Source organism: Delphinapterus leucas, chromosome 6 (assembly GCF_059928025.1).
Source record: "Delphinapterus leucas isolate spDelLeu-1000000601 "Yukka" chromosome 6, BTC_Dleu_Yukka2, whole genome shotgun sequence".
NCBI lineage: Eukaryota > Metazoa > Chordata > Mammalia > Artiodactyla > Monodontidae > Delphinapterus > Delphinapterus leucas.
The window spans coordinates 121,438,304-121,451,252 of NC_143134.1; the positions used below are offsets into that span (position 1 = coordinate 121,438,304).

At 63.9% G+C, this 12,949-nt stretch overlaps 1 protein-coding gene across 18 annotated transcripts in view; it reads right to left on the reverse strand.

The window, feature by feature from the left end:
* Positions 1 to 12,949, reverse strand: part of RALGDS (ral guanine nucleotide dissociation stimulator) — a 67,833-nt gene that overhangs the window by 23,613 nt on the left and 31,271 nt on the right. For 5 of the 18 annotated variants that reach the window (XM_022578317.3, XM_022578314.3, XM_022578311.3 and 2 more), the window contains exons 2-16: positions 10,380 to 10,490; positions 9,254 to 9,447; positions 8,639 to 8,737; positions 7,622 to 7,815; positions 7,194 to 7,432; positions 6,266 to 6,481; positions 5,983 to 6,086; positions 5,457 to 5,541; positions 4,077 to 4,145; positions 3,593 to 3,688; positions 3,074 to 3,106; positions 2,655 to 2,776; positions 2,365 to 2,460; positions 1,853 to 2,054; positions 1,480 to 1,722 (exon numbers count right to left, since the gene is read on the reverse strand). In XM_022578317.3, coding sequence (XP_022434025.1) covers positions 1,480 to 1,722; positions 1,853 to 2,054; positions 2,365 to 2,460; positions 2,655 to 2,776; positions 3,074 to 3,106; positions 3,593 to 3,688; positions 4,077 to 4,145; positions 5,457 to 5,541; positions 5,983 to 6,086; positions 6,266 to 6,481; positions 7,194 to 7,432; positions 7,622 to 7,815; positions 8,639 to 8,737; positions 9,254 to 9,447; positions 10,380 to 10,490 — 2,103 coding nt within the window. Of the gene's footprint in view, positions 1 to 323; positions 493 to 1,479; positions 1,723 to 1,852; positions 2,055 to 2,364; positions 2,461 to 2,654; positions 2,777 to 3,073; positions 3,107 to 3,592; positions 3,689 to 4,076; positions 4,146 to 5,456; positions 5,542 to 5,982; positions 6,087 to 6,265; positions 6,482 to 7,193; positions 7,433 to 7,621; positions 7,816 to 8,638; positions 8,738 to 9,253; positions 9,448 to 10,379; positions 10,491 to 11,000; positions 11,504 to 12,949 lie in introns of those variants that run through there. The other 13 variants (XM_089913939.1, XM_089913935.1, XM_089913942.1 and 10 more) reach the window with 9 other exon arrangements.

Here is a 12,949-nt window from a genome sequence, read left to right on the forward strand (position 1 = left end):
CGGGGTGGGGGACAGGCCATCAGGGCAAGGGTCTGGCGTAGCTTGAGGGTCCAGGGTGTAGCAGCCAAGGGCCCTCAGAGCTGCCTCGGCGCTGTGCGCACAGGGGCTCACAGCCTCTGACCCGAGGCTGGGTCCAGGGGGGTTGCGCCTCCTTCTCCTGCCCCTCTGCGGGGGCCTCCATGGACCCTGATCACTTACCCCCCAACTCCTGCAAGCCTGCCACCTCCTCCCAACACCACCTAGGGCAACTGCCTGCCCCCGGGGCTGCTCCCCTTAACCGTCCCCCTTGATCCTGCCCATCCGGGACAACGGTATCATTGCACCTGGGTACAGACGGCATCTAGTCCCAGCCCTGGAGGTGAGAGAGGAGCAGCTGGCTGGATGCCCAGTGGCCGCCTACGTGCCAGGCCTGCACTGGCTGGAGGCTGCAGTGGTGGAGCGTGCAGGCCGAGCCCTGCTGCCTCGACCCCAAGGGCCAGAGCACAGGCAGGCCTTAGATTCGGGGTGACACAGGTGACAGTGTTAATGGGGCATCTGACCCAGTGTGGGAGGATGGGGGAGGATTCTGGGGGTGCAAATGACTCACTGGCAGCCTGAGTTCTGGAGGATGAGAGGAGTCCCCCCAGCCCCCAACCCCCCCTCAACATATCCCCTCCAACTATCCCCGGTGTCTGACACTGCCGGCCACCTCCACGGCCACCAGCCTGGTGCAGCCACTGCTACCCACCCTGGATTGCAGCCGCCGCCTCCTAACTGGCCGCCCTGCAGCTGCCGGCACCAGCCCATCGCCCACGGAGAGGCCGGAAGTCACTGCTGCCCCTCCTGTGCTCCAACGAACAGTGGTCCCACCTGTCTCGCATGAGATCCAGGCCCCCGACGCTGGCCTGCTCTGCTGAGCTCTACTCTTCCCCCGACCCCTGCTCCTTCACTGCGGACCTCCTGCTTCTCCTCCAAGCCCCAGGCACACTCCCATCCTGGGAGGCTGCACGCTGCTCCCTCCTCCCCACCACACTCAGGGCCTTTATGGGTGAGGTCCTGCCCCACTGCTGCTGTAAACCCCTAGTCAACCACCCCGGCACAGATCACCATCGACACACTAGCTGTTTTATTGTTTTGTTTTTTTTTTTTTGCCGTACGCGGGCCTCTCACTGCTGTAGCCTCTCCCGCTGCGGAGCACAGGCTCCGGACGCGCAGGCGCAACGGCCATGGCTCACGGGCCCAGCCGCTCCGCGGTATGTGGGATCTTCCCGGACCGGGGCACGAACCCGCGTCCCCTGCATCGGCAGGCGGACTCTCAGCCACTGCGCGCCACCAGGGAAGCCCCCACTAGCTGTTTTGATTCCTTTCCCTGGTTGGCCCTCTGTCCTTCCCAACCCACCAGGAGACCAGTTCTGGGAGGGCAGGGATGACCCATGGTGTTCAATACGGATTTGCTGCCCGGCAGAGTGAGGGGCCCGCGGGGACGCCCGCCCGGCTCACCAGGATGCTCTTGTACATGTTGCCGTTGTCCACGTCCAGGCTCACCCGGATGATGCAGCAGTCGCCCACCTGCTGGTTGTAGAGGGGCAGGGAGGAGCTGTAGCTGCAGACCCCTGACACGGAGCGCTTGTGGGTGCGCGTGGTGGCCACGGGCGTGGTGGAGGCTGAGGAGGACGAGGTGCTACTGGAGGCCGAGCTGATGCCGGAGGTCTCTGGGGACGACTGGGAGGTGCACTCCCAGAACTGCGGGGACGGCACGATCAGCGGAAGCCCCGGGCCACTGTCCAGCTCCGGGGGCTTCTGGTGTGCAGCGGGGAACTCTGGCCCTAGGAAGGGCTGAGAAGGGCTGTCAGGGAGGGGGTGGGGCAGTCACCTTCTTCTCCTGGCCGTCAGGGGACTCTGGGACAAAGCTCATGGTGATCTCCTCCACATCGGAGCTGGAGGAGCCGGCCGAGTGGACACTCAGTGCGTCGGCAATGTCCCCGCTGCTGAGGTAGGGGCCGCACCTGAGCTGGTCACAGGACTTGGAGTGGTAGCTGCTGCCGGTACTGAGCTCCGTGCTGGGGGCCTGGCGGCTGCATGGAAGGGCTGGCTGACTTGGGGGAGGCCTCCCCTGGGACACAGCCCACCCCTGTCCCCTACACTCTGTGCCGAGTGCTCAGGCAATCACCCCGTTGGCTCCAGCGTCCGACAGATCATTTAGCATCACCCCATTTCACAGGGGGAAAAACTGAGGCCCAGAGGGGTGGAGCAAGTGGCCCAGTCACAGGGCTGTCGGCGGGGGAGCTGGGATCCCAGGGCCAGCTGCCTGACTCCCGAGCCCACTCGCAGCCCGAAGCTTCCCTGAGCCCCAAGGGAGCGCCCCTGCCCACCCGGGCACTCAACTCGCTCCAGCGCTTGACGATGGCCGTGCTCTTCTTGACCTTGAGGGTGTTGCTGGCCGACTCGGAAGGGGGCTCTAGCTCACACGACAAGGAGTAGCTACAGGACAAAGCGGCGGCTGTGGGGAGTCGCACCCGGGTCTCCCTCCCGGTGCCTGCCCGGCAGCTAGAGTCCAGGGGCCCGGCCGTCACCAGCGACGGCACCCAAGGCTGCCCAGGATCCCAAGCCACAGGCTCTCTAGAGCTGCCCAGGGACAGCCCACGTGTACCCCCCCAGCTCCTGCCCGGACTCACCTGTCAGCCTCGCTGAGCCGCTCCATAGCCCGGAACCAGGCCCCAAAGTGCTCTTCGGCTGCGATGCTGTAATTGTTGCAGGCCGATTGGAGCAGCTTGATCTGGGCGATCACTTCGAACTCCTGAGGCCAGAGGGGAGGACAGGATGCTGACGGTCTGGGTCGGCCGGGCCTGTGCCAGCCTCTGGGTCCCCACTTCCCACCCTGTCCTCACAGCCAGGTTCAAACAGCCCCTCCAGGAAGGTGTCCTTGATTCGACCTCCTGCCCCATCCTCCCGTGGGAAAGGCTCCCCCTCTCTCTGTATCCAGCTCTCCCCAAAAATGTGACAGGGAGGGGTCGGACCCAGCTGTTCTACCCAGGTGGCTCTCTGATCCCGCCCCCCACACGGGCCCCCTTCCCGTGAGGCTGCGTCTGCTCACCTTCCTCCTCTTCTCGAAGTTGATCAGTCTCCCCTGGAAAGCACACGGCCAGCGTCCATCAGAAAGTGTCCCCTAGCCCATGACCGCCCCTCACGGGTCTCAGGCTGCACTACCCAGGGCACACACCAGGGGGCAGCACAGCACACACCTGGACCTGGGTGGGGCCGGGGTGCCGGGGCGGGGTGGGAGGGGCGCCGCGGCTCAGGGGTCTGAGGACAGTTAGAGAGACTGAGGCCTTGGGCAGGAAGGCCAGGTTGGCCACATGTGCCTGACCCTGGAGGGCCCAGCCTCTCCACCCATGGCCGCCACCTGAGGGAGGGGCTGTGTCCTGCTGGGTCAAACCCCTTGCAGCTCTGATGAGCCCCACCAGGCGGGCACCAAGCTCTGTTCACTCACTACCGAGACAGGCAGGTGTCCCCGGGACACAGGGGCGGCCAGGGGCTCTCGTAAGATGAGGTGCACCCTCTGCTGAGAGCTCGGGGCTCAGGACGCCCCGACCCCGGCCCTGGGTTCACTCACATACAGATAGTCCTTCATTGCAGTGTCCAGCATCACCAGGTCTGTGAGGAACGTGCCCAGGTAGGGGACGGTGCCCTGGATGACACCCTGTGACAACTGGGTGGGGGGGGGGACTGATGAGCAAGGCCCCTCCCCTGAAAACCCCTCAGCCCCACTCAGGCCTCCCACTTGGAGCAGCCTGGGGACCTTTAGCCTTTTCCCCCCAATCCCCCTCCCAGTGTGCATGGACCCAAACTCCCTCAAGTCACCTTGCAGGCTTGGTATTTGGCAAATCCCCAAAATCTATGGCCCCTCCCCAATCCCCAGTGGGCCCAGATCTTCCAGGCCCCTGCTCTGGTGGTTACTAGTCCCCTGACACCAGCTGTTCAGGGCGCAGCGCCCCCAGGCCCCGGAGTAGGTCGGTCTAAGGGTCATGTCAGGCAGCGCAGCTACAGGAGCGGGGGCTCGGGGCGGCCCCTCCTCTCCCAGCCTCGGGCACACTCACCACCTCCTTCGGCCGCCTCTGGGCTCTCTTGGGGTTCATCTCCAGGGTGGCAAACTTGGAGGTCCCCTCCTGCAGGGCCGAGGACAGGGTCGGTGAGGCCTTCTGACCCTCCCCCCATCAACCACCAGCAGACACGACCTTGGCCCTGGTCACTGGTGCAAACGCTCCAGCCATCCCAGTGTACTCCATTCCTAGATCTGCACCCCTGCTCGGGTGCTCACGGGCTGTGGGAACGTGGGTCAGCAGCCCGGCCTCCTTGGAAAGTACAGATAAGGATTACACCTGCCCCTTGGGGTCTCCGAGGACTCAGCGCCACACCTCCATCACTGTGGCTGTGCTGTTCCCCCCGACCCCCCGCCTCTGCAGGAGGGTAGGAGGGTCCCGCACAGAACTCACGCAGATTTCCCTTCCCCCTTGAACCTCACTGCCTCCCCGTGAGGTTGGCACCCTGGGGTCAGCATTCGCCCACTTTCCGGATGAGGAAACTGAAGCCCAGAGGCAGGCATTGCCTTGCCTCTGAATGAGCCTCAGAAGGGCTCAGAGCCTCTGGTGTGTGCCGGCCCCCCGCCGGGCGAGCCACCGAGAGAGGGACAGGGAGTCTGGGGGTGCCTGGCTGAGCAGGGTGTCTGCCGCGCCAAGGCCTTCACAGCCCCACGGAGCCCCTCGGGATGTCCCCTGCACAGAGCTCTGCCTTCAGCCGCTCAGGAGGGGTCTCCTTGGTGCCACCTCTGAGAGGGTGAGCTGGGGCTGCTGGGAGCACTGGGTGGTGACACTTTGCTTCCTCTTTGTATGGAAGTTTCCGGGGAAGGACCCCTGTGAATGCATTAGCACCCCTGTGCACTTGCCACAAGCCATCTGGGCCATTTGTCACGGCCACCAAAGGCCCTGTGGCGAGACTCTGAGAAGAGTCCCTGGATTCCTTTGCAGTGTCTGCCCTGAGGCAGAGGGAAGAGCCCCCAGCCCCCAGATCTACCTCCTGGGTCTGCTCATTTGGATGACGGCTGGGCGGCCCCTGCAGTGCCATCCCTGGGCAGGCGGGGTGCCTGGCCCTCGGAGGTCAGCGCAGACAGGAACAGCAGGGCCTGGCTTTGTGGGGACAGGCTAGGCTGGTCTGGGGAAGGAAGAGACCCTCGCCCTTGACCTCATCCACCCCGAGTGCTGGGTGAGGGACCAGTGAGGACCCAGGAGACTCTAATCCTGCCCCTCACCTGCCCGCAGCTCTAGAACAGCCCAGCTGCCCTGCTCCATCCCTGTACTAGGGCCTCCCATCTCCCAAACTGCCCCCCACCTGCCCACAGACCCGACAGATCTCATGAGAAGTTTTCGAAGAAACTTTCAGTGGGAACATAAGCCCCTCCACCCCGAGCCCCCGGACTCTACCTTGATGAGCAGCTCTCTGCTTAGGGAGTAGTTGTTCTCATCTGAGAAAATCTCCGACAGCTTCTGAAAGATGCGGAGGCTGTCCCTGGGGGAAGGAAGGAGAAAGGAGGGCATGGTGGGGAGGGGTGCGGGGGCGAAAACATTTGAGGACCCAGAGACCCCAACTGCCTGGATGGGTGGTTTCCACACAGAGTTCTGCTGGACCCTAAGGGCTCGGTAGGCCTGGAGGGGTGGGTGTCATGTGGGTCGCCGGGGAGCCCCGCTCCCAGTCGACGGAGCGGCTGTTTTGACCAGCTCTCATTTTAAGTGCACAGAGTCGCGTGGGTGAAGTAGACACGTGAAAATCCCCAACGTGGCTCAAGCCAGTACCTGCCAGAGAAAGAGACCGGGTCCTGAGGCAGAACTGCTGGCCCTGAGAGACCCCGCCCCCAGGATGCGCTGTCCCTGGGCAGGTTCCAGGCAGCACCCAGCCCCGTGGAAGGCCCCAGGTCCACCCTGGAGCTCCTCCAGGGAGAAGCCTGCCCACCTGGAAACTTCTTCCCACGTCTTCTTCAGCCGGTGGATGGAGTTGCTCTGCAGAGCCGAGAGGATGGCGTAGAGGGACGAAAAGTTCTTGAGGACCCGGCACTCCTGGGAGGGAGGGGCCAGGCTGTGAGAGGGGGCCGAGCTCCCGCCTGCTCCAGCTTCAGTCCCTCTTAGGGGGGCACCCCCCTCCCGGATGGGACAGATGCCCCGGGAGGTGCTCCTGGGGTCGGATGAGATCAACTCAGGGGCAGAAAGGGCTCCCCGGGCCCTTGGCGGCCGCGTACCCGGGCCACCTCGATCCAGTGCTCCAACACCCGGGCCCTGGCGCGGGCCGTCACGCTCCGGTCCCCGAGGCAGGTGGTGATGACGCAGTTGGCCACACTGTTGAACTGGGCGACGGTGGCACGGACGGTGGGAGCCAGGTGTTCCTTGCCCCTCTTGTCCCGCTGAGACCAGATGGAGCCCAGGCAGTGGTAGGGCACCACCTTCTTGAACAGCTCCTGGGGGCAAGGGGAAGGTCACCCGGCACTGCTGCACCCCAGCTCAACGCCCACAGTCCCCCCAGCCCCACCCCCAGGCCTAGGCAGGGTCACTGGTCAGAGCTGGAGCTCTGGAAGCCGGGGAGGCGGCTCGAGCCCGGCCGGGGGAGGTGCGGGGAGGTGGTGTCTCTTGGTTTTGTTCCCTGCCCACTGTGGGCACCCAGCGCAAGGTGACCCAGGGTGACCCTGGCAGGAAAGAGAGGTGGCCACCTTCCCCGGTCCACCCCAACTCCCAGCACGAGATGCGGCTCACACCTGCCCATACAGGTGGTGCTTTTAGCCCTTGATCATGCCTCAGGCCTGTCCCCTGTCCAGATGCCCATTCACGTGGGCACTACAACCAGAGGCTGCGTCTGCCACGGCTTCTAGCACGCACCAGGTGCCTGCTAAGTGCTGAAGCTGGTGAGGCCTCCTCCGCAGACGTGGGGGGCAGGGGGGGCGGCCCATGGAGAGAGCGACCGTCCGCTACCGGGTGGGCCAGACCCCGCCCAGCTTTCTACCGCTCCACCTCATTCCACCCAGACACCGTGTGCGAGGGATGGGGCCCGGGTCCACAGCCTGGAGGGGAGTCGAGGCCTTCGGGTGAGGAAACCTGCCCAGGCGACACGGTTTGTCATGGGATTTGGGGCAGGAAGGTGCACCCCTGCCCGCCCTGCTGAGATGAGCTGCCTACCGCGTCCATCAGCGTGAACTGCTCTGCCACCAGGTCGGGCGGGAACGCCAGGAGGTGAGGCTTCTCCTCACCCAACCCGTTCTCTGCAGCCACGGGCGAAGGCCAGGAAGGCTCTGGGGCTGGAGCTGGTGCTGGTCCCAGAGCTGGCTCGAGGTCTGGACCTGGCACCGGCCTGGGTGCTAGAGCTGGAGCCGGCACTGGCTCGAGGGCTGCAGTTGGCTTCAGAGCTGGAGCCAGAGCTGCAAAGAAGAGCGGAGCTCAGCAACACACCTGCCTTTTTTTCCAAGACAGAAACCACATCACTGCCTTCTAGAGAAGCCTCAGCTCAAGAAGCACCCCAGGACGTCTCCCCGCCAGCGGTCCCCACGTGGACGGTCTGAGGCAGCCCCGGGGACTCCTGCGTGTCCAGCACCGACCCCGCTCCTCACCCTCCGGCTCTGCCTTGGTGAGCTCTGTGCGCTCCAGCTGGGCCAGGAGAAGGTGGGCGCGGCGCTCCAGGTCGGAGCCAGGCATGTTGAGCTGCACGTAGGCCACCAGCTGCTTGAGGCACGGGAAGTCCGGGGGCTGACAGAAGTCCTCGGAGTACTGGTCCAGCCAGGTGCCCAGGATGGAGGAGACGGCACTGGGGGCAGGCGGGCGGGCAGCAGTCAGGGGCCTGGCCTTTCCTTCCACGCGGCCCTCCCCTGGCTCCCCCATGGGGGCTGGGCTTCTGGGCCCGCCCCTGCCCCACCCGCACTGGGCTGCCAGGCGGGGGCAGGCCTGGTCGGCAGGCCTGGTAGGAAGGGGCCCTCCGTCCCTGGTGGCCACCTCTCCCTTCCTCGGGGGAGCCTGACTCTCTCCTGTCTGCCCCCAGCCCCCCGGGCCCTCCCCACTGGGAAGGAAACTGCAGGAGGGCAGGGAGGGCCGCGCCCGCTCTGTTCACCGCGCTGGCCTGGCCGCACACAGTAGGCGCTGCATAAACAGGGGAGGGAGGAGGGACAAGCAGAGTGCGCCCCTGCCCGGCCTTCACGGGCCTCGCGCACCGGAACCGGAAGCTCGCGCACCGACGGCTGCCTTGGTCTGTGCGCCGGGGTGCGGGTCTCGTCCTCCCTGGGACGCCATTCTTGGTGGTGGGGACGTAGCCAGCCCCCTGACCCTGACTGCGCTCCCGTGAGCCCCAGCTGAGCACTCACACTGGGCTGCGAGGCTGAAGTGTCAGCAGCTTGCCCCCCACACCTCCTGTCCTGGGCCCCGGATCTGAGGGGGGATGGATGTTCTCAGGGGCCGGCTCTGAGCCCCCAGCCTCCCCTCTGCTCCCTGGGGACATGGGACCCCAGCCACAGCTCTCTGACTCCTTTCCTCCTGCAGGAGAAGCCCCCAGGCCTCAGCCCTCCAGCGGGAATCACAAGATATGTGGCAGCCAGGATTCTGCCCAGCCCCTCCCATCAGACCCAAAGTCTACTCACTTTTTCAGTTGGTCCTGAGGTCCGCCGTCCTCGCTGGAATAAGGGAGGATGCACCCGTATCTAGAGGAGGCCGTGAGGGCGTCACATCTACCGTACCTGCTATGACGTCTAGTGTTACTGGCTGACCCCCCGGCTAGGATGGAAGCCCAGGAGGGCGGGGATTTTTGTCTGCACCGTTCACTGAATTAAGCCAAGTGCCTAGAAAAGTGCCTGCACACAGTAGGCGCTTCGTATGTATTTGCTGAAGGAATGAGCCCAACCAGCACCTTACAGATGCCTGAGTGGGCCTGGGCCCTCAGCCGGCCCCCAGCCAGCCCTGCCCTGGCTACTCCCAGGAAGGACCCCTGAGACAGAATCTGGAACCTCCTTTACAGATGGGAAAACTGTTCTGCCCAGCGGCTGGAAGCAGAGAGCTTCTCCATGGGGCAGAGGAAAACCTTAATTAAAACCACCCCAGCCCTCAGCAGCCCTTTCCACAGGGCCGGGCGCGGGGCCGCACTGTCCATGCTTATCCGACAGTCCTGGCAGCCCGGCCTTCACGTGAGTAAACTGAGGCTCAGAGAGGTAAAGCGACATTCCCAAGACACACAGCCAGTGGGTGGGCAGGGCGCTCACCTTTGGAACAGCAGGTCCAGGACCCGCTGGGTGGTGGTGAAGGCTCGGTAGGTGCACAGGAAGATGGTGACATAGGAGAGGTCGCTGCCCTGGAAGGCGGGCACCAGGTGCTCCACCAGCTTCTCCAGCGTGCCTGCCTTCACGGTCCGCACCTTGCAGGTCTCATACAGGTTCAGGGCCGAGTCATTTTCATACTGGGGTGGGACAGAGAGGCATAGACGGTCAGCGACAGCACCGTGGCCCGCTAGGTGGGCAGGGGCTGGAACTCAGAGGAAGCCCCAAGCACCCGGCGACTTCTGGACGGAGATGGGACGTGAGTGCCCGGAACAGAAAAAGGGTCTCAGCTTTTGAACTGGAGGTGGGGCGATGAAAACTCGCAATACCAACACCTTCAGGTAATTTTATTAGCTGAGTAATGACAGCACCTTGCCGTATTAAGGGCAGAGTCCCCGGGATCCCTGGCAAAGCATCCCCGTTCTAGAGATGAGAAAACAGAGGCTCAGCCTGGGGTGGAAAGGCACGGTATGTTAGGACCCAGAGGCTATTCAGGGCGGCACTGTGGAAATGGCTGCAGAAAGGAATCCCGTCAAGGTTCACGGCAGTGAAAGGCTGAGTTATGGTTGCTAACCAGCCTCCCTTCTGAAATGTTACGTATTTGTCAGGCCCCCGCTCTGACCTGGAGGGGTCATGGAGTTGTGTTCCGTGACGGCAAGTTGCAGAGAACCATATATAGTAGGCTGAGTCCTTTTTGGGTTAAAAAAAAAAAAAAAGCCCTACTAAGTAAGGTGATGAAAGCCTTGGCGAAGGTGTGGAAGGACAGTCGTTAAAACAAGAAATACTGGGGCAAAATGTATAAGTAATCCCAGCCTAACATGAAGTGGAAATAGTATGGAAGTGTCTTTTTTTGATGTTCATACAAATAAGTGAACAGAGAACTATGCACTTGGCCCAGCCCAGGGCTGGACAGTAGGGGAGGGCTGAGGGCCCAGATTCCTTTGGGAGCAGGGCTGGGGGCCCCCCAGGCAGGAAAGCCCTGGGAGGGAGCCCAGTGGAGTGGCCAGGGTGGCCCCTGCATCCCGGGCCTTGTCGGGGTTCTGGGCACGGAGACCCCCCCATCCACACTCACCCCGAGCCAGCGCTGGCCCTTGTTGGCGCCGTGGTGCACCTGAACCTTGCGCAGGGAGATGGAGTAGATGACACCGTTGACCAGCTCCTCGCCAATCTCCTGCGTGGAGCTCTGCAAAGACAGCGCCCGGCCACCGGGCAGGGGTGTCGGGGCCTGCCTGGCTGTGTGGCAGGGGACGCCCCGTGCCACTTCCTGCTCCCTAGATGAGGCAAAGGTCGGTGGCCACAGAGACCTCCAGCCCAGAATTTAACAGGACGACAGCTGGAGGGCCGGGGGTTACTATCGGGGCGGCAGGCACTGCCCCCAGCACCCCCGTCCTCACCCCACCAGCCATGGCTGGGTGTCAACAAGACGTACCCAGTGGGGTTCCAACAACAGCCTGCCCCTGCCCAGGGGGGTCCCCCCGCTCCCGCCCCCACCCCAAGGCGAGTACTGTTATCCAGTCATTTCACAGGTGACTACACGGAAGCCGAGGGAAGGGCAACCCATCCAAAGCCATGCCGCTGAGGGTAAACAGCGGAGCCGGGACCCCGAGGCCCTAACTCAGCCCACTGCACCTAGGGGGCTCTGGCCCCCCGAGAAGATGCCTCCCCCAGGGCGTGAGGCCCCTGGCCCCCTCACCCTCATGTGCCCAGACGGCACCTGCAACAGCTGCTCCAGCCCTGGAGTCAGCCTCCCGGGTCTGGGGCAGGTGCGGGCATCCTCGACAGCCACAGCCACGGCCACTTCCTTCCCTTTCTGCTCATTCAGTCTTGTGCCTTCTTGGGCAACAGAGGAGTTCCCAGTTCCCTGTTCGTCATCACGTGCATGGGGACAGCATGTGAATGATGACAGTGCTGGCATCCGGGCTGATGCCTGGGGTTCCACAGAACTCCAAAACCACGGGACTTTGGCTAGGCCAGGAAGTTTGGGGTGGGGGGTGTCATCTGGCTGCTTCCTAGACCCCGGGCAGGAAGACCCTTGTTTTAAAAGGCAGTGATCCCTCCTGCTGGGCAGGCTGGCCCGGGGGCTGCATCAAGGCCTGGTCAAGGTCACTCAGTCGTTGCTGCCCTGGGGTTCTCCACCCCCTCTCCCACTGCCCCTGTCCAGGGATGGGGTGAGCTTGCAGTGGGGAGGGGGGCCTAGGAGTAAAGAGACAGACCTCTGAGAGTTTAGGGAGGAGGGGGGAGGTGCTAGCTGGCAAAGCGCCATCATTCACATGGTCAATGCCAGCAGCTAGGATCACGGGTCACTGCCCCAGCTCAGGGTGGGTGTGGAGCTCACAGAAGGCCCAGTGGAAGTGCTGACTCAGCCTGGGCCCCACCGACAGCCTTTCCCTAAATCCCTTGGCCTAAGCTGGGCCCCTGGGTAGGAGCCAGGTGCTCAGTGTCCTGTGGGCTGTACCCCCGGACATCAGCACCCCTGGGGTCAGGGGCTAGGGAGCGGGATGGGCCTGGACCTCCTGCCTCAAGGGCTCTGGGAGGCCTGGGAGCCATCCTCCGGAAATCTACTTCCTCTGACCCAAGGCCGCCCTCCCACTCTGGGCATTGTACCAACAGGAAAGCCAGTGCAATCACACAGGGGCTCCTGACACTTCGCCTTCTCCGGAGACACAGCCAGGCATTTCTTGGAAGTCAGCAGGGAACCCGCAGGTAGAGGTCCCTCATCTCCAGAGCCCACGCTTGGGGAGGTCCAGCCCTTCCATCGAGGAGGAGAAGCTCCTCCTCCTGAGGCAGAACTGAAGCAGATGCGCACTTTCCTCCCCTGGGTCACCCATCCTTCCCCGGCCTAGAAGAGGCCGCGGTGATGGGTGATGTCAGGGGCCTGCCATCCACCTGTGAGACCAGGGCCCTGTCCACCCACCCCTACCTCTCCTCAGGGGTCCTCGACTGCCTCTCGCAAAGGCTGCTGCCCGCCCTGGAAAGGCCCGTCCCTCTCCGGGGGATTCCAGCCACCTCTGGTCCAGCCTGGAGCCAGACAGTGTCCTGATAGAGTTCCCGTGCTGGACCTGCCTGACTGTGGGCACGGGACTCGAACCCCGTGGGAGCACACACAGCACCTGGCTCCCAGCGGGGCCCCATCAAGGCCTGCTGGACAGAAGCGCTTCCTGGCCAGGCCAACCAATGGGAGGCCTCGCCATCCCTGAGCGGGTCTAAATAGCGGCTCTGCAGTGAGCCATGGGCCTCGCTGGCAGAGGGAGCAGCTGGCTGCCCTGCCCAGGCGTCATGTGATCCCGAGCCCTTCCCCCACCCCGAGGGGCCCCCTTCTGCCAGCCCGGTGGGGGGCAGGGCAGGACGCTGAGAGCCGCACATGCTGGGCCAGGGGGAGTCACCGCCTCGTGGCACAGATGCGGAGCTGCTCCAGCCCCGCGGAGCTAACCCTGTCCTCTCCGGGCCCTTCACCGCAGCCCAGCAGCAAGAACAAAACCAGATCGTCCAAGCAGCGCAGAGAGCAGGCGCCATTTAAACCATCGACCAAGAGACAACGGCGGGGCGGGATCCAAAGAGAGCTGCCCGCATCCTGGGCACAAAGCGGCAGAGTGGGGCGTCTGCTCTGCGCTCCCACCGCGCTTCCAGGGACAGAGAAGGACA